This window comes from Cyprinus carpio, chromosome A3, assembly GCF_018340385.1.
Source record: "Cyprinus carpio isolate SPL01 chromosome A3, ASM1834038v1, whole genome shotgun sequence".
NCBI lineage: Eukaryota > Metazoa > Chordata > Actinopteri > Cypriniformes > Cyprinidae > Cyprinus > Cyprinus carpio.
Window position 1 is genome coordinate 26,187,426 of NC_056574.1, and position 21,587 is coordinate 26,209,012.

General features: G+C 36.0%; 1 protein-coding gene across 1 annotated transcript in view; it reads right to left on the reverse strand.

Annotated features, from left to right (window-relative positions):
- Positions 1-3,202: 3,202 nt before the first annotated feature.
- The window catches only part of LOC109090548 (signal transducer and activator of transcription 5B), a 76,304-nt gene continuing 57,919 nt past the window's right edge, over positions 3,203-21,587 (reverse strand). Inside the window, exons 8-20 of the mRNA XM_042726593.1 lie at positions 20,600-20,751; positions 20,076-20,231; positions 17,597-17,776; positions 17,225-17,312; positions 16,429-16,551; positions 15,840-15,932; positions 13,979-14,185; positions 9,105-9,199; positions 8,189-8,331; positions 7,845-8,000; positions 6,901-6,952; positions 5,919-6,023; positions 3,203-5,218 (exon numbers count right to left, since the gene is read on the reverse strand). Coding sequence (XP_042582527.1) covers positions 5,095-5,218; positions 5,919-6,023; positions 6,901-6,952; positions 7,845-8,000; positions 8,189-8,331; positions 9,105-9,199; positions 13,979-14,185; positions 15,840-15,932; positions 16,429-16,551; positions 17,225-17,312; positions 17,597-17,776; positions 20,076-20,231; positions 20,600-20,751 — 1,674 coding nt within the window. The 3' untranslated portion in view covers positions 3,203-5,094. The remainder of the gene's footprint in view (positions 5,219-5,918; positions 6,024-6,900; positions 6,953-7,844; positions 8,001-8,188; positions 8,332-9,104; positions 9,200-13,978; positions 14,186-15,839; positions 15,933-16,428; positions 16,552-17,224; positions 17,313-17,596; positions 17,777-20,075; positions 20,232-20,599; positions 20,752-21,587) is intronic.

Below are 21,587 nucleotides of genomic sequence, written 5' to 3' on the forward strand. Positions count from 1 at the left end.
AGGCTGAACTGTACTGACATACACCTGATATGGCCACACTTTCCATTGTGTTTCCAGTGTGCTACAGTCGCTCCTGTTGTCCTCTACTCAGCATCACTTCAGGAAACAACAGTGATAAAAAAAGTACCACTTTGATCTCTCTTTAGGCAAATCATATAGGCTATTAATTTCTTACCACAATAACATCCTGAGGAAATATTTCAATCTTCCACCCTCCACTGATTCACAGCAAAACATCTCAGCACAGACTCCACCCTGAACCCTCCATGCAAAGCCTCAAACAAAATACTAAACATTTACATATGAAAATAATTCACTCCAAAAAAAAAAAAAACAAAAAAAATGACAGGATACAACACTCAAATGAAACGTAAAATGTAAATGTGCAACATAATTATAATATTAATAAAAACTTTCAAATATAATATTCATTTTAAAGTGAATCTTTATTTCGAGATGCAGGTAGAGGTAAAAAAAAATATTTAAAAAATCTTTTATATAGTATTTTAATTGATCAAATATAAGAAAATCAAAAGTGTGAAAGAAAGCCACTGGTTTGAGAGAGAAAAGCGTGTTATTTCCTGTCAGTGTCTGATCACAGAATGAGGAATCGAAAGCAACACAATTTCTCTCAAATCTGACCTTGCAAAACTCTGAGAGAGAAAAAAAATAAATCAACGGAGAGACGTCAGCATAACAAAGAAACACTGAACCCAATCACCCGAAGCACTCTTCAACACTATGCAATATTTTATATTTAGGAAATAATTACATTTAATAGATAGAAGAATATGTAGCCTAATCAGCGCACTGCTAGCAGAGAAAAAACGCTGAACGGCTACAGTGAAAACAAACCAGCCAGCTCATGAAACTTACCAAGCTTATCCGTTCACTCACAAGTTGTGTTTCAGCGACGTCTGGTGGTGAAAAAGCGAATAAACGCATCTCAGTGACTAGAAGCAGACGCTACCTACAGTATATAAAAATAAAATATTTCGTTAAAAACCTGTTTAGGTAATTCCTGTTATGCAGTATCCTTCTCTAATCATACAATTTCTCAAAAATAAAAATGTTTGTTTTGTAAATTAAGTAGGCTAAGTGTTTAGGCCTATATTAAAGCGCGCACTGGACTGTAGACTATGCACTTGTCAAACTCAGACACTTCATTGATTTTAATTTGAAATGATTTACACAGTGACAAGAAAATGAACGGGATTGAACATGCCAAGATGCTAATAAAGAGCTAAATGGCGGCATCGCTAAGTAAAAAGGGATTGAGTGTTAACATGTGTGTTTGAAGATAGCCTATTGTTTTTTATATAACTTTCGAAATGTTGGTTATCATCATATATAGCCTTCTGATGAAGCCACTTCCTGCTGGGTGATGACACTAAGTGGCTCTATTTAAAAATATTATATAGGCCTTTTTAGCTTGATATAAAAATCAGTGTAAGTCTAAGGTGTGTCCTAATTCAGATTAAAATCATAAAGATACAAGGTGCAATTTTAATCGATATGAAATGTAATGCATCTAATAAATGCCAAACGTGTTTCGGTTTAGTGGCACTAATTGTTTCAGAATGTACTGCCAAAGATGAAACCCAATCATAGCTACATATGTCTTCTGCCTTGACTGAATGTTATTTTATTCTCAATAACTTACCTGTTTCTCTCCAGTATGTCAGAAAGCGGATCAGCTGACTGTTTCATCTTATGGTTCAGTTTTTGTTAGTGCAGTAGGCTACCTGGCATACTGCTTTTATGAAGCACAGGTTTCTGTCTCCAAGCAACAGATGAGCCCTTTACTCAAGCAGTATTCTCTTTGCGATTAGAGACATAAAACATGTGTTCCTGCCTGACGGTAAATTTCATGAAATTGTTTTTTATAAATTATGTCTGGAAGGATAACCATTTTCCGACGATTGATGGTTTGAGCTTATTTGGTGTCCAGATAATTTAAGTGAGTTGATTCGTGCTCTCAGTGCTGCTGCGGGCTTCTCATCGGAATGGCGCTCACACATTTCGACCAGAAGAGGGGGCAAGGTTTCTTCATTTTAAACCCGCCCAAAAGGATAGCCTATATAACGTTAATTTTATATAAAACAATTTGCAATATTTTTTTTCAATTTCATGAGCACTTTATTGTCAGTGTTTATGCAAATATATTTTTAAGGAATTTAGGCTTTATAAAATTATTTTAAATGATTACCTATGCTTTTCTGTGCGAGTGGTCCAATGAGGTTCGTTTCTCGCCAATTTTGCAGTTAGCTAAGGGTAAGACTTTGTAAACAAAACACATACATTTTGTGAGAAATAGCCTAAAAATATAGTGAAGTGAATTAATCAATGATGAATCAATGATGAACCGAGTTGACTGATTTCTATCGTCCTCTTGCATTATTGACACTATTTCCCTGTTTAACAGTGTAAAGCTGTGTTGACGGTCTGTATTGTAAGCACTCTACAAATAAAGGTGACTTGACTAGACCTACTAAGGCTCTAACTCTTACCAAGAACTGAGACAATCTTTGTGTGTTTCTATGTTAAAAAAAAATTAATAATACAATTGTTTTCATCATTTGTGAGTGTTCTCTCATACATATATATGATTTTAATGCTTAAAGTGTGAGAGAATGGCTCAGATTTCGCGAAAAAGGCCAGGTACGGTTGTTGCATGTTGATTCATGTTCACACTCAGGATCCATTCTTGCAGTGTGGCATTGACGTGCCATCATGATAATCAGGAAAACAGCTTTGAAAACCAGGGTTGTAATGTTTTTCCCGTTATACATTGGTCAATATGATGTTTTCACTGACAGATTCTTTAACTTTTACATTTGGTCCCCTGAATGTTGAATATATTTTGTTCCATTCTTGCTGAAAATAGTCCAACAACTGGAGCCCATAAAGAGGAATGTCTGTTTTTAGTTCATGAAGAAAAGTTTCTTAGAAATTCTTAGAAAGTTTTCTAAGAAACATGCGAAGAGTGGTTGTGAAGTGCACAATGATTTTGCTCTTATGTCACTTATTCAGAAACCATTTACAAAGGACCGGATAGAAAGACTACGAATGGTTTGTAAAATGTCAAGGTGCACAAACTGTTAGATGGTCATGTAGGGAGATCACACAAATTATGAACCCAAGTTCATTCAGTTCTCACAGGAAAGACAAAGTGCTCACACTACTTGTGCTGGAGTCCAAATTATAAAAACAAAAAAAAAACTTTATTGTCAATTCAATTGCTCTTCTCTACATCCAAACATGGTACGAACACAAGACAGAGCAGAGCTGAACATGCCGACACACACACACACACACACACACACACACACACACACACACACACACACATGCACGCATTCATTCACTCTTTCTCTCTCTCTCTCACACACGCACACACACACAATGACACCTACAGTGAGAAACAGTCTACACAACATGACGAATCAATTTGAAAACAAAGACAATAAAAAAGATAAAGAAAAATCACACAGCTTCCTATGTGTCTCTGCCATGACAGAAATAGAGGGGGGGGGGGGAAACAACAACATCCACTGCGAGGAACAAACCATCCTTTAAAAATGAATACAGGCATCTAAAAGTGGGCGTAATTAGTCAGGTTTGCAGATTACACATACAGTAAGCACACAGAAAACGTCTCTTCGTGCTAACTTCACTGTTTGGCCTTTTCTTCCATGCAAAAGCTCAGCTGAAATCTGAAGTGGAACTACTGAGATGGCAGCGACCCCTTTGTGCCGATAATAGTTTTGTGTACTGATTCTGGGTCAGTACATCAGGGCTTCTACAGACAATCAGACACAGTAAAGCATCATTTTGCACTACACAGAGTGATGGAGCCATCTAGCGTCCTACAGTAATAAAATAGAAATATGTTAACAAAAAATAAATTCATATATTCCGGATATAGGTTCTTTCTTTCAAATGTGTGTTTTTTTTAATTTATATTTGATTATTATTATAATTATTATTATAGGTATTTTACAATAACTGTACGTCAATGTCCTGAGTGGCCTAGGCTTCTGTGCAGGCATATGCAGAGCGCGAGAGAAAAAAGATGCAGGTCGGTAACAATGCGAACCTATAGGATGGCCAGTTATGAGCATATGAGGAGCAGCCGGGAGCAGCATGTGTAACCATGACGACAGGTTCTTTTGTTTTGTTCCGAGAGGGAAGCATGAGAACAGATGAGGTCATCACCTGTTGTAATGGAGAGAGACAGACGGAGAAAGAGAGACGGCCTGTGTAGTGTAGCGTGAGCCGAGACGCTCAGCGGACCATGTGTTTCCATCACTTAACGTGGGACGGATGCGAGCGGGCGCATGTGCATTTCTCATGTGTGCCTCAGTTTCATCGATGTGAGTGACAGGTCGTGACGCTGCTGGTTTGGATGTGGGTGTAACTTATGTTCAAGGTTCAGATTAAACACACAGGGTGAAGGGATGATTAAACCCATTCAGCCTGTCGGTGCAACGAATGTTAACAGCCTTGCAACCTAAACACTCTTTAGTGTACAGAAGCGTTATATTGCAATCGCCATAGTAACAATAATGTCATCGTCTGCAAGAAAGCATTCGTTTGAGAGTGCAAAGGATAATATGCATTTACTTCAGATGCAATAGATATCTGAACACCCTCAAAATAAACCATAGAACAGTTTGAAAAACATAATGTTCCTTACAGTAGTACATTTCGGTTTAAGGGTTTCACAGATTTGTTCTGCGAAAAGTCAATTTGAAACAAAAACAAATACACTCACAAAGGAAAAGAGATAACATGCATCTCTCTCCCTCTCTCTCTCTCTTTTTTCCTACAATACTGTTTGGTGGTATTTAATTAGAGGAAGGCTCTTTGTATTTTTCTTCTTCCATTAGCTCCTTTCTCTACAGAAACAAGGGATGGGGGAAAGAAAAAGAGGTGCGATGAAAGAGGAAAAAGAGAGATAGAGAAAAAGCTAAACTGAAAGTCATAAAGACCCACACTGGGAAACAAATGGGGAAAATACACTTAGAGTAGAGGGAGAAAAATGTATTTAAAAAAACATTGTTAAGGGAGAAGAGTCACAGATGAAGAAGGTCATGACTGCTGGCCGCTCCACTGGCCCTCCATCGGTCGACGGAGCAGTTCCTCTACATGCCTCGCTACATCCATGGTGTCGTCCAGATCGAAATCGCCATCAGCGTCCAGCATAGGGTCTCCTCTGAGAGAGAGATTGAGTCACGTTAAGTAGTTTGAAAACAATAATCTTGATAATTCCTATCCAATAACATCAATTCCATAGTACTGTATATACAGCACATTTTCAATGGTTATTTACTATAATAGCTGTTATTATATATTACAGCATGTGCTGGTCCAGATGAAATCAACAAATATTCTCTGTGCTGATTTTAAGGGAAAAACGAAATAATTGATTTAAGCATGGTAAAAATTTTTTTTTAAAACATATTGGATTCATAATCATATTACTTTAATAATAATAATAGTATTATTAAAATGTTGGCCTGATTATGTTGGTATTATTTATACACTATTGTATTATTTATTAATGTTAGCTTTTAATTGAATTAGCTTTTATTTTTATATCTTCAGTTTTAATTTTAATTTTAGCAATTTTAATATTTTTTTAGTTGTAGTAATTTAGTAATTTTTAGTAATTGTGTGTGGTTTTTTTTAAATATTTCTATTTAGCTTTAATTTTTTTTTATTTCAGTATCAGTTTTAGTAATATTAGTACTTAGGCTTATTTTATTTCTGTTATTTGCCAAAGGAGCATTTCTAATTGTCTGCTATTTTATATTTTATGTTATATCAATGATAGTTCTGGTTTTAGTTGACAATAAAAAGCCAGATGCAGAAACATACAGACAGACAGAAAATACATATATTTGTGTACTCACATGGGAGGATAGAGTCCATAAGCATGTGGCTGACTGACAGCCGGAGATGCCGCATGATCCATGTAGGTGGGGTTTGCTGCAGGGTCAGGGTTAGGTGTCGCAAACCTGCATGAACACAGATGCACACATAAGTAGCCAATTATTTAACATCATCAGTTTTACTCTTAGTGTTATTTATATACTGTAACAGTATTCATTCTTATTTTGAATTAGCTTTTATTTTCATTGTTATATTATACTTTTGTCATTTTTTTTTCATATTTAAATTCAGTTTTAAATTTGAGTAATTTTAGTCTTTCAACTTCAACATTTTATTTCAGTTAGTTGCAACATTTCTATGTTTTTTAAATTTATAAAGTTTTTTTAAATGCAAGTTTTTCATCTAATATTGAGAAATAAGTTTAAAGTCTGTTATATATTGATACAGCGTCCCGTAATAATTCCGGTCACCTATTTTTTCTCTCTCCCTTAATAAAATGTGAGAAAGCTCCAAAAATAACTAACAAAAGACATGTTCAGCTCATTCATTCTGTTCAGCTCTAGTTCACAGCTTGCAACTCTACACACAGCTCTTACTAACCCTCAAAATTAAGAGCTAGTTTGATAATGACTCCCTCAGAATGCTGAAGAGAAGAACTGAATTATCTGAGTCTGATGGCGTATGACTCCCTGCTGTGTATGACCGAAGTGAAAGGCTTGCTAACAAGACCAACGCGGTCATCCACCTATGGATAAATAATGCTGCTAATGAGGCTAACAGAGCTAAGTATATGCTGAGGAGTACGTGGAATGAGAGCACAGAGTCTCAAGTATCCATGGCGACCAATAACTGCCCATAGAGTCAGGCCGGCACTAATATGATAGCGTGCAATTAGATTTATCGCTTGGAGCTTTCTGGTTAGCTCTTGAATGTCAGAGATGTGAAGACCTGTACTGAGAGGTCAGAAAAACACGCAGAGACAAATTGTGTGTGTGTACTTACTCTGGCACTACTTGTTTGATCTGTGGTTTTACGTATCCGTCCACAGCTTTAGCTGGAGAGGTGGGAAAGATAAACAGATTATTCTTAAACCATGACATAACACTGGCTCACATTATGTGTGTGAATGAGAACACACACAGACAAACACAAATACACTAGATTAGCCAGAGTGATACACTCTCATTTAAACCCAAAGACATGAAGACACAGGCTAGCAATGTATTTATAATGATTTTACTGGCTATATAATATATATACTGTATATGTATATATGTAATATTTGTGCATGTAAATCATTTTAAATAAATATTTTAAGAAATAATTAAGTATATATACACTACCATTCAAATGTTTGGGCTTGCTAAAAAAAAAAAGTTTGTTTTTTGAAATATGTAAAAGCTAACCAAAGCTGCATTTATTTGATCAAAAATACAGTAAAAACAGTGAGATATTATTACAATAAAATGACTGTTTTCTATTTGAACATATTTTAAAAAGTAATTTATTCCTGTCATTTCAAAGCTGAATTTTCAGCATCATTACTCTAGATGTCAGTGTCCTGATGTGTGCTCAAAAATATCTTCTTTTTATTCATTTTAAAAACAGTTGTGCTATTTAAGATTTTTGAGGAAATGATTTTCATGATTCTTTGATAAATAAAACTGAATTTTTAGAGTAACACACTCGTAATATAAATCTTTCATAACATTACAATTATCTTTACTGTCAGTTTTGATTAGTTTATACATCCTTGTGGAATAAAAGTATTAATTTCTTAAAAACAAAACAAAAAAGAAATACTGATCTCAAAGACTTTGAATGATAGTTTGTGTATATATATATATATATATATATATATATATATATATATATATATATATATATATATATATAAAATGTCAAAAAAGATGAAAAATATGTAGATAAATAGAGCTCAAGCTTACACAGTGGAGGGGTGTAGTATTTGGAGAAGACCTCGTCTTTGGGCCGGTCAGGATAGAGGAACAGGAGATGATTCAGGTCGCTGATGCGATCCGCCAAGGAGCGGATAGAGAAGTCTTTGGTTGTGTATGGCATGAGGTTCCACACCATCCTTTCTCCTATGAAGAACACATATACACACTCTTTAGCAGAAGTTTTGAAATCGTTTTAATAGCATTTAAAGCCAGTGTTAGTGATTTGTTTTCAAGGACCATGCATAAAATGTCCCTATTATACAACAGAATATTATAAAGTGCAATAAAGTGTGTTGAGGAATGGCAGTGGAGGAGCAGAGTAACGGTTCTACCTGCTTTGTTAGGGTTCTCTGCCACCCAGGCTATGGTGATGCCACCAATTTCCGAATCACTGAAGCGCAACAGGAAGGTTCCGTTGGGTTTGGACATCAGCATGTCCTGAGCTTGCTGTTTATTCACAAAGCCAAGAATCGCCCTGAGACATACAAGCACATAAACAAACACATGAACACAAACATGCATGCATAAAAGGATGTTTGCACACAAAGACAAAGAGGCTGCTATCGTCTGTGTATTGTTCAGTTTCATCATGATTTGTATACAAAGATTACAAGATATGGACGATCTTATCAAAGCCGCAAGAGATCTTACTCCTGTGTTAATCCATCCATGTTTCATGCCTTTAATGTATAGTTTTAACCAGCACTATCTCTCAATCAGCCAGTTGCTATGCCAAAGAAGCACTTCATAATGGATATATCTATTAAATACCACTCAAAAAATAACATAAAATAAAATAAGAACTAGATTTAAGAATGTGATACATTATGACTAACAATTTCCAGTAGAGCAGCCAGGTGAAACTATGAGAAGTGTCCATGACTTCACCCAATTTATTTTCAGAAATAAATCAATGTGCCAATTTCTTGTCTGTTAATTAAGTGCATTTTCCATTTAAAGTCACATAACTGAAATACGAACAAACGTCACTCTCATTTCTTTGTGAGATTCACCCCGCTGGTTCATACGGCATAGATGGCAGCATTCTCAGCTGAGTGTGAGAGATGTCATTGTTATGTGAGGGCAGAGAGGAGCAACGGCTTTTTTTTCTATTTCTTTCTGTTTGTTCATTGATTTAGCAGCAACAAAGAGGGATTTTTTTTAGCTTTTACACAATTGTTAACATTAACATTAAATCTGTAGGAATGTGATTTATATGTTCGTGTTCTCACAGAGGTCAGTTCTTACCCGTCATTCCAGTGAGGCTTCAGGTGTTTTTTAGTAAGCTCCATCACACCATCAAACCACTGCCAAAAAGTGAAGTTCCTGCCTGGTAAACTCTCCTACAATGACAAGAAACAAATCAGGTTTAAAAGACTATCATGCACAGTAAATGAATAATGATGCTAAGTCAATGATGCAGAGAAAACAACAACTATAGATCTACCTAAATTTTTATTCTGTAAGTTCTAAAAACATACAACCAAAACCAAACTGAGGCATTTCAACCTCTTTCACAGATTTACCACATAGATAAATTTTATTAGTTACATCCACTTTTTGTACACAAAAACCTCATAAAAACATACAAAAAACATTATTCCTTACGGACAATGTTCCCTCTAATTTTTTTTCTTGCTGAGCAAAACTTTTCTCTATTGGGCGGACATTTCGGCCATCTGTGCAAAAACATTATTTATACCAGACATGTACAGCGCGCGCACAAAAAAAAAGTGTGTAACTTTTAACTTTAATGTGCTATTTGTATTTAATTTGACCCGTGACTAAATGATGTACATTTTAGATTACCTGAGAAAACTTTATACTATATTATATATATATATATATATATATATATATATATATATATATATATATATATATACAGTATAATACACTGCCATTCAAAAGTTTGGGATCAATAATGTTTATTAAATAAGTTTCTTATGCTCATCAAGGGTGTATCTATTTGATAAAAATATTGAATATTATTTCACAAAATAATATTGGTGAAATATTATTGCAATTTAAAATAAAAGTTTTCTATTTTAATATACTTTAAAATATAATTTATTCCTATGAAGCAAAGCAATTTTCAGAATCATTTCTCCAGTCTTCGGTGTCACATGATCCTTCACAAATCATTCTAATATGCTGATTTATAATCAATGTTGGAAACAGTTGTGCTGCATAATATTTTTTTGGGACTTGTGGTATTTTTTCGGGATTCTTTGATAAATAAAAAGTTAAAAAAAGGACAGTGTTTATTCAAAATAGAAATTTTGTATTACAATATACACTACTAAAATGTTTGTGGTCAATATTTTTTTTTTTTTTTCTTTTTTTAAAGAAATTAATACTTTTATTCAGCAAGAATGTGTTAAATGGATAAAAAGTGATAATAAAGACATATTTTTAGAAAAGATTACTATTTTGAATAAATGCTGTTCTTTTTAACTTTTTTATTAATCTAAGAATCAAAGAAAAAAGTAAAACGTTCAAAAAAAAAAAAAAAGTAAAAATATTAAGCAGCACAACATATTCATCACTGATAATAAATTAGCAGATTAGAATGATTTCTGAAGGATAATATGACACTGAAGGCTGGAGTAATGATGCTGAAAATTCAGCTTTGCTCCACGGGAATAAATGATATTTTAAAGTATATTAAAACAGGAAACCAATATTAGAAATTGCAATAATGTTTCACAATATTACTGTTTTTTTCTTCTGTATTTTCGATAAAATAAATACATCCTTGATGAGCAGAGACTCCATTAAAAAACAAGGTCAATTATTTATTAGGTTAATAATATAGGCCTAACATAATATAATATCAAAACAAACTGAAGCATTTAAACTGATAGAATAGAATAGAATAGAATAGAATAGAATAGAACAGAACAGAATAGAATAGAAACTGAAGCATTTAAACTGAGATCTGTAAGTTAAATATAAAAAAAAAAAAAAACGTGAACGTCAATTCTTCTATAGCTATCTAAACATCCCTATGATGTACAGTTTGCACACTAAACCTGTGTGACTGTAAACGTCTCTGAGTTTTGTTACCGTTCTGTGCCCATCATCCGCTGTTTCCAGCACTTAATCAAGCCACTCTTCTTTAATACATGATGACGTTTTATTTCACATGTCATTGCGTTTGCGTCGGCTCTCGAGTTGAGCTATTTCGTAGGCTACGCAACCATTAAAATATTCGGTTTTCAACAGCGACTCATTTGGCGCACATCATTCCCCTTTCTATGAAACTGTAAACCGCATTCACCGGTTCTAACTCTAAACGTGATATCAACTCTACAGCGGTTTACCCGAGCATTGCAATTCATTCGCTTTCGCAAATAGCTTTCCCAACTCATTTATGCGTGTGCGCGGCACATTATTTCTTCTGCGCGGCAGCGGTGGAAGAAGTGCGCGGCCGCGCGCGCGCGCAGCTTAGAGGGAACATTGCCTAGTAGCATGTTGTACACTAGAACCTCATCAAATCATGTATGAAGCTTGTTTCCTCACAGATGCTTAACAGTTATGAAAAACAAAGCATGGAATTATGAAAGAACAATCTGCTGAATTCCTGGTACGTGTTCCTCGCAAGTGATGCGTTCACTGGAAACGGACATGGAGTTGACACAAATCAGACAGTACACAGCTAGAAGTGTTCGCGGTAAAGGGAACATTCAGGGCTTAAAGGGGTCATATGATGTGATTTCAAGTTTTCCTTTCTCTTTGGAGTGTTACAAGCTGTTCGTGAATAGATAAGATCCCTAAAGTTACAAAGACTAAAGTCTCAAACCCAAAGAGATATTCTTTATAAAAGTTAAGACCACGCCCTCCTAAAATGCCACGTTTAAACACCGCCCAAATGTTCTCGCAAAGAAAGAAGACGTAACTTTGATTCCCACTATTGTATTGTTGCTGCCACTGCCGTCATGTCGTGGAGACGCTGTGTGTTTTGTTATAAAAGCAATACTACTTTGTTTGGCCTTCCAAAAGAGGACACAACTAGAAATCAGTGGTTAAGCTGTATTTACAACACTGTTCCAGAACAAGTTCAACCCAAATATTCAGATATGTGCAACGCATTTTACAGAGGATGAGGACTGTTTCCTGTGAGAGTAGCCTACAATGCCGGTGTTCTGACAAGTAATGCTGACTCACCGCCTGTAAGTACGTTTTCATATTTAAAGAATTTGCCACTGATGATTCAAACATAAGTTTTGAGCAGTGTAGGGTAGCGCTAGCTGTTGGTCCTTTCTCCAAATACAAATGCAGACATGGTTTTATGTTTATGCGGCGTGATTGAACGCAACGCATAAAAAGACAGTATAAGTCATTATAATCCGTAATTATGTTCCCACTGGATGCAGCAAATTGCTCGTTTGTAATGGGTTTTATGTCGTCGCCCCGACCACACTAAACACATTAAAGTAACAAAAAGCAAAACTAACATCACACAATATAAATGACTAGATTTTCATTTAATTGCAAGTGTCTGGCCAATCACAGCACACCTCGCTTTTCAGTGAGCTTAGCAAAAAAAAAATCTACTCATATAAGAAGGCCATACATAAAAAAAAAAAAATAACATAAAGTATAAAAAAAATAATTTTTATTTTGAACCTTAAACCGCATAAACATTTAATAACACCAAATACACAAAATAATGTTTTTTTTTTAGCAACGTCATATGACCCCTTTACAAAACACAGGCATGACTGCCTGAATGAGAGCATGATACACTGCCTCATGTTCAGTCTGTTTTTAATCAGTGATCCACAAGCAAAGTCACATTACTTAGGACTGAAGACAGGAAGCGTTCGTCTCCATCTCTTTCACTTTAATCACTCTATTTCTTAGAACACAATGTTCTATGTCCTGACTGTTTAAACTGTTTGCATGAAGATCACACAAAGCCACACAAACTGTCTCTTGAACATGTACAATGGGGTTCAAATGTGAAAATGTGGAATTTAGAATCTAATTTAAACATGGAAATAAATAGTCAAGTCACATTTATTTCTATAGCATTTTATACAATACAGATTGTTTCAAAGCAGCTTCAGAAAAGCAGGAAAATAAGAGTGTTAATGCTGCAAAATTCATCAGTTATTAAATTGAATTTCATTATTAATAGCGTCATTATTCGGCTGTTAATTTCAGTTTTGATTTATTTCAAAAGTGTCAATGTTGCAAAGTGTCAAATGTTGCAAATGTTAGTTTCAAATGTTGCTGGCTGGATGGATAGATATTATTCTGCATTATTAGGTCACTAAACATAATTTGTGCAATTTGTGACATTTGTAAATTTGTGACATAATAGGGCAGAATATTCTGATCTTATTTCCATTTAAGCTTAAGATGTTCTTTATAGCATCTCAAATCATCATCAGGCTTCACACAAACTTTGTGGAAGTGTGTGCATATGTGAGTACTGTATCAGTGACTAAATAAACAAAGCCATAAACACAAATGATGCCTGAACTCCAAAGGCCCTTGTTGGGAACACTGCCCGCTCAATGTAGCAGATCAGCAAAAGGCTGTTTCAAAGGCAGCCACAGCCTTAGGCCTGCCTGCACATCAAAAGCTCTCAGATCACACCTCACTTCCTGAATAACCATTAACTATTGCAATGGACGAAAAAAGCAATGTCGATCAGATCAACTACCATTCTGCCCCAGGTCGACGGACTGCCAATTAAAAATAAGAAAACAAAGTCAGAACAATGAGAGACTAGTTCGGGATTAAACCATCTGTGAGAACATCGCTCGATAATGGCTGTGCTTTTGGGTAACAAGCAGCAGGTCACAGTCGCGGCCAGAATTTGTTGCGAAATAATAGGCCATATTGCTTTCAGATTAATCAAAGCTTGTGTGAAGCTGTCAAAACCATGATTTCATGAGAAATATTGAAGTACAAAACTGATTATATTAATTACAGAGTGCAACCGAATGCAAAGGTCTTTATGTGATTGCAAAGGTCTTCATTATGACTGATATTTTTGTTGGTTTAAAATTGCAACTTCCATTTCAAAACCCTTTGCTTATTTACGTTTCAACACTGAAAATGGTTTCAGTAAACAGTGAATATGGATCAGTAAGATTTTCTTTTACCCTGTTAAACTGTGACCAGGTCATGGTCATGTTGCGGTAGTCCTCCGGGTTGACGCTGGAGCTGCTGAAGGCTTTCTGAGCGAGAAAGACAAGATTCCCCTCAGACAGACCTCGATTTGATTGCACCTCGGCCTTGTACTTCATATTCAGAGCCTCACACAACTGCGGCCATAACACCTTGTCGGGCACAATGAAAGGCACCCGTCCCTGAGAGAGAACAAGAAAATGAGTACATTATCATAAACTTTAACCTTTTACAGTTGAAAAGTGTCTCATTAGGCAGTTTCTCAGTGGGTCACAATCACTTTTCTTTTAAGGTTGTCTTTAAGGAAAGGAACACGGAAATTTTAATGACAGTGTAGAGGGATATATTACATCAACTCATTCACTCATCACATCCTGCTTGATTTGCACAAACATCTAACATGTTCTGTATGGATGCCACTCACTGCTGCCATAAAAAAATAAAAAAATAAATAAAACATATTGGTGACTCATGTTGATCTGATACTATGTTGATCTGACTTCTATGTACTACTTTAAAAATGCTTTTATTGTTATTCACTCACTTCTCCATTTGTGTCCCAAAGAAGAAAAAAGTTGTACAGGTGTAAAATGACATAAGGGTGAATAAGTAATGACAGGGTTTAAATTTATAGATGCACTGTTCCTTTAAAGAGAATAAGGGTAGAGTATGTACAGTAAAGGAACATGAGTCATATGCCATCAGCCACTCAATCGACACATCCACGCTATGAAACATGAAGACTATTACCAGCAATTATTATATGATGCAATCAAACTTATAGCAAAATTTGGTAGTTCTGTATGTTTTTTCATTTCAGAAAGTGTGTGCCTCCGTGTCTGAGGTTTCTGACACCAGTGGTTGGGCTGCCCACTTTAACAGGGTTTTTCCAAGTAGGCAGCCCCCTGAGCCCGTTTTCTAGGGTTTTAAGTAGATGGTCTACTTCCCTTTAACCTTTAAGCTTAGTCAGGTAGTATGGGTGGGCTGCCCCCCATCCAAAGGGGTTTTTAAGTGGTTGGACCCCCTGGGCCCTGCATGCTGCTTTGGCTCATTTTAACATGGCATTCTAAAGATAGCTGTGTTCTTAGCTTGGTTAATGGAATGTCCATCCTGACTGGCTGGGTTCCCCATTTTTCTGAGTTATATTAGTAGCCCGAGGTATCAGTGGCTTCTGTTCACCACAATGTTCGCTAGAGGATGCAGCGTGAGTTCCCTAGAAGGGGAACGTCTCGGGTAATGCACATAACAATGGTTGCCCAAGAGGGAACGAGATGCTGCGTCCCCTCGCCATGCCTGTCTTTTGCTTGTTTTCACGTCTCCTTCAGACATTTGGTGCTGATTCGGCAGGCGCCTTCTTCCGGGCACCTGTGGGCCAATGGGATTGGAGTTGTTTCACATGTGCTTCAGACACCCGTCCTGCTGGTGGCAGTCCCCATAGTGTCCGCTAGAGGATGCAGCATCTTGTTACCTCTCAGGGAACCATGGTTACATGTGTAACCCAAAACGTTTTGTTTGTTTGTTGTGGGGAGTTTGAGATCCTGGTGAGTGGGTGAGAAATTACATTGAATTGGATTTGTGTTGTCATGTCAGGGCCGATCTATCTGATGTTTAACATAGTTAAGTTATAGGACCTTTATTTATCACCACATGACCTGGGAATTTGTTTCCATGACTTTCATGTGATTTCGCTATACAATGGCCTCATGAGCTTATTACAGGCACAATCGACCTAGTATTCAGTTCTTTGCTCAAGGGCACAATAATGATTATGGTCTGATCTTTAAACACTACACCACACCATCCACCCAAAGATGCACTGATGTTTCAGGAACTCACCGGTTCAGCAAATGCATTATCCCACAAAACTGTGGCCGTGGCATTGTTGTCTTGACTTCCATGGACAATTACCACCACAGGCAAAGAGAGAGTCTGGAGGGAAAAATGTTTGGATGAGAAAAATGAATGAACCAAGTTGTAAATGACTAGTATATATGAATACTCTTGAGCACCAGATTAACACTTTGTATCACAGGAATAAATTACATTTGAAAATATATTAAAATGGAAAGTTATTTTAAATTGTAGTAATATTTCACAGTATTACTGTTTTACTGTATTTTTGATCAAAATGCTTTGATGAGCATAAGAGACTTCTTTCAAAATTATATAAAACCTACCTACCAATCCCTAACATTAAAAAGTAATGTATAGCATAAATATAACGACTGTAATCGTTTGCTTTTTACTGTAAAATCTACTAAAACACAAATTTTGACTGAATGAACTGAAATGTAACACTAATCTAAATTTTAGCTAGTCATTAAAGCATTCTTCTTTGTGGCTTACTATGTTCTAATTTTGTTACATTGCTTTAAGTGGTTCCTGACAGATACCGTTTACTAGGCACACAACCTCTCAAGCTCACCTTAACTTGAAATACCAGCTCATTTCCCCCAACACTGAACTGTGATTCAAACAAAATGGTAAACTTCTCCTCGGTAACAGACTCTGCCCCTCGACGGTCTGAACGCCTGATCCGCTTCAGAGACTACAGCATACATGAGAAAGAAAAGAGAAAAAATATATATTTACATTATTAAAAGCAGTTCAATTTGTTCTTCCTATTTAACACGAGTCACTATCACACAAAACACCCCGAAAAAGTACTCAAGCTACAATTACAAATGTCATTCAATGCATACGAATAATTCGATTATACAATATATTATACGAATCAATAACCAAGTGTTTACTATAAATAAAGTAAATAAAATAAAATATACTGTACAAATGAAGGCAGGATTATTTGGATACTTTCTGGTTGACAAATGCACAGAAATACAATTATTTTGTTAAAAGAAACGTTAGTGCTAAGATAATACTTGGTTTGATAATCTGTTCATAAATTGTAACCCTATACAGCCTATTGTATCTTGTTTATCTAAAGGTTCTCTAAGCTGTTCTATTTTTATGACTATACTGACTTATATGTCAGGCTTTACAGGGCTAAGTGTTACTCAAGTGTTAACTGGATTCATTGCTGAGGCATAACCGAGAATAGAGCTCTGTTCTCTAAGCAGGTACAGAGTAAATTATGAATAAACTTAAATGGAGGCTGACAGTGTACTTAGAAACCCCTTCAGTTAAGTTTACACACTCATCTTACAGAGTTTTCTCTAAAGTCAGATGACTTTAAAGTTAGACGGCCACACAGCACTCACCATGTTTCTAAAGTGTGCACTGAGAGTGCCTGTGGTCTGGTGGTACTCCATCACACAGTTGTTATTCAAGATCTCACCACTGATGTCACTGTTAGACAGACACATAGATATACAGAGAATATTATTCTGCATAGTCCTACAAATGGTGATGAGCATTTTAACTTAGATCAAGGTCCATTAAGTAACAAATTTAGGTAAAAATTGGAGTTGTGCATAATAAGTGTGCATTAGGGAATGTAGGATGATGCATCAGGGGCGCCTGGTGAAACAAGCTTTGTTTTAGAAGCTCCGGGTGCATTAGGCCAGTTCACAGTGAGTCATCAACTACACCCAGAGGAGTTACTAAATACAATGTGTTGTGTTTCTACTCACTTTCTGGTGTTTTCATTCTTGAGCAGGGCCTTGGCCTGTTGCTCGCTGATGATGGTGGCTTTGACCTGCGGTGGGTTCATGTGCACGTTCAGTTTGCCACCAACCAGCAAACGCACTGTCGCCGCAAATTTAGTTTGTGTTTTCAGCACCTGAGGAGGCTGCTTCTCGATGATGAAGGTACTGCAGACAAAACACACAAACACACATGTATTAACTGTACATCCATATCCATAAAATAGATTGTATATCAAAAAGAAAAAACGTGCACTACCGTACTAAGTTTGGAGTCAGTTTTTTGAAAGAAATTAATACCTTTATTCATTAAGGTTGCATTAAATTGATCAAAAGTGACATTACCAAAAGACATTTACTGTCTTCAACTGTTTTCAACATTGATAATAAAAAGAAATGTTTCTTTAGCACTAAATCATCATATTAGAATGATTTCTGAAGTATCATGTGAACTTTTAAAAAATAAAACATTTAAAATAAACTATTTGAATTATTTAATACATTTTTTGTAAATTATTTTTAATAAATTATTTAAAATAGGAACTACAGATAAGTAAATAAAAGAAATTCTTAATTAAATAGATAAAATGATATATTTAAATAAACAGTTATTTATTTATTTATGTACTTATTTCCTAGACATTTTAGAGGCAAGGTTAAGTTTAGTCAGTAGTCATTTGCACAAGTGCACTGAGCAATAACGGAGCATGTGCACTATTCACCACATCTCTGACAACTCTGTAGTAATTCAAATTGGATTAATTTTGATATGTGGCTATAGTATGTATGTTATAAATTTACACAGCCAGTGTAACACTTTTCAGGTTGATGGAGATCCATTCAGACACTGATGTTAAAAGCACAGTTCCCATTAGGCTCAGTGTTTCAGTGACTGCATGGCCTGGGGCACCAAACACATACACACACACACACGCACGAATGAAGCACCACATTCATCCCCTGTGGTAGGTGTGAATGCTGATAGCTTGGGATATTATGGAAAAGAGAGTGAAGTAGAGCAGAAATGTGTCGACATCCCCCTGTGTGCCACCAAAGTGATCTCTCTGACAAATGGCCTCTGTTGATTTCTCACAGATACGAGCACATGCAGGGTGAATAATACATGAACACTCAATCATCTGGTACTGAGACGTTCATCTTTTCATTTCATAAAATGTGAGAATAAACAATCTGAAGGGATAGCTCACCCGGAAATGACAACTGCGTCATCATATACACACCCTCCTGCCATTACAAACCCTTATTATGACCTTTCCTGTTCCTTCCAGAGCACAAAAAGGCTTTGGGATTTCAAGCTTCTAAAAGGATGCAGGAGCACAATGAAAGTATCATAAAGTGATACATATGACTTGCACACTATATTTCAAGTGTATGTTTAAAAGAAATTAATAATTTTATTGCTGAAGGATGGATTCAATTTATCAAAAGTGACAGTAAAGATATTTAAAAAAGATTTGCATTTTAAATAAACGTTCTTTTGAACTTTCTATTCATCAAAGAATCCTGAAATCATGCATTATGATTTCCCCAAAAAAAAAAAAAAAAATTAAACATCACAACTGTTTTCAACATTAATAATAATAAGAAATGTTTCAAATCAGCATATTAGAATGATTTCTGAAGGCTCATGTGACACTGAAGACTGAAGAAATGTTGCTAAAATTAAGCTTTGCTATCATGGAAATAATATTAAATTTTAAAATACTGTATATTCGGGTAGAAAAGAGTTATTTTAAATTGTAACACTATTTAACAATATTGCTGTTCTTCCTGTATTTTTGAGCAAATAAATGCAGCCTTGGTGAGCAGAAGACATTCAAAAACAGCTGTCCTACAGTATGTGCTTTCATGATTGTTTATAAGAGCTGTAAAAATCTCCATTTCATGTATGAATTATGTGTTTTGAGTCAATCGAAATTACTGAATGATGCATTAATTAAACTTCTCTTATGAAGTAATTTATGTGCATAATAACATATTTCTCTCTCTTACACACAAAGCACTGTATGGCTTCAGAAAACTTGAGTTGTATGGACAATTTGGACATGTTTATGATGCTTTTGCATCCTTTTTGAAGCTTGAAAGCCCATTCATTGTAATTTGATGGAAAAAGTGATCAACACATTCTTGTATTATATGTAAGAAATGACACAAGTGTGAGTATTTCTTGGAATTATCCCTTCAATAACTCTTTCTAGATTATTCACTAACTACCCCTTACCCCTTCCTCTACACACACATAAAGAACACAGGAAGGAAAATAATGTACGTCTTGACATGATCCGTTCAAACACACGGTGAAGTCACCTTGAAATTGTAGCAATGCCGAGAAAGAGAAATAGTAAAAATGCATGATGTTGATTACAGGGAGGATATTGGTTGTGTTACTGCACTTTGCAATCACTTAACCTCACTGGATTTCTCTCCCCCCCACACAAACACACACCTAGTGACTAAAGTCGAGATGATGTCCGTGATGGTGCTGTTGAGTTCGGTCAGCATCTCTTCGATGGGGCCAGGAATGGGCAGCTGCTGTCTCAGATGCTCCGCCCTCCGGATCTGCTGACGATTCTGCCAAATGGTTTCCGCTAGCTTCTCACACCTGTGCACAAACACAAGCAGACATGCCAAACCGAAACATAAACTACAGAGCTGCTCTCTGCATATGTTGTGTATGTGTAATATAAACACAAATGTGCAAAACCACAACAAGTGCATGCCTCGGATTATTTGCATAACTGTCTGAATGTGTGTACTGCTTTATTTAACTATGTACTGGGACAAATTTGGCCCAGAAGATAGCTAAATATAAGAAAACCTCCCAATAGGAAAATAAAATAAAACAAAATAAATGGTTTGGCTTGATCTGTAGCAATTATAATTAGCTTTAGCTCTAAAAACAACAGATGTATGTATGTACAACAGATGGTATGTCCTCAGTTAGGCTGCTAAGTATACATGTGTGCGCACCATGACTGTAGTATGTCCAGTCCTCCCTCGGGCGGCCCGCCGTTGCCAGCCAGTTGTTGACGTCTCTTCCACTGAATCAGCTCGTCGTCAAGAATCACCGTCTGCTGTTTCCGTAGCAATGCCAGTGTCTTCTGGTGTTTCTCTGCCAAGCCCTGATCACACACACACACAAGCTCATGTAACACCACATGAACAGACGTGAACATATGTGCTGTACTCATCTAAATAACTATGGCCCTCAGGTTTAAAGCTGTACTTGAAAACAAATGGGCAACATCAAATGGAAGTGTTGCTTCCATTTTAAAGGAGACAAATAATGGAAAATAATGCAGAATCTTTTGACGTGAAAGTGTTCCTCATTTTACCTGAAATAAGGTTAGCTAATCAAAACACAGGTAAATTACATATACAGGTCCTTCTCAAAAAATTAGCATATTGTGAAAAAGTTCATTATTTTCCATAATATAATGATAAAAATTAAACTTTCATATATTTTAGATTCATTGCACACCAACTGAAATATTTCAGGTCTTTTATTGTTTTAATACTGATGATTTTGGCATACAGCTCATGAAAACCCAAAATTCCTATCTCAAAAAATTAGCATATTTCATCCAACCAATAAAAGAAAAGTGTTTTTTTATACAAAAAAAAGTCAACCTTCAAATAATTATGTTCAGTTATGCACTCAATACTTGGTCGGGAATCCTTTTGCAGAAATGACTGCTTCAATGCGGCGTGGCATGGAGGCAATCAGCCTGTGGCACTGCTGAGGTGATATGGAGGCCCAGGATGCTTCGATAGCGGCCTTAAACTCATCCAGAGTGTTGGGTCTTGCGTCTCTCAACTTTTCTCTTCACAATATCCCACAGATTCTCTATGGGGTTCAGGTCAGGAGAGTTGGCAGGCCAATTGAGCACAGTAATACCATGGTCAGTAAACCATTTACCAGTGGTTTTGGCACTGTGAGCAGGTGCCAGGTCGTGCT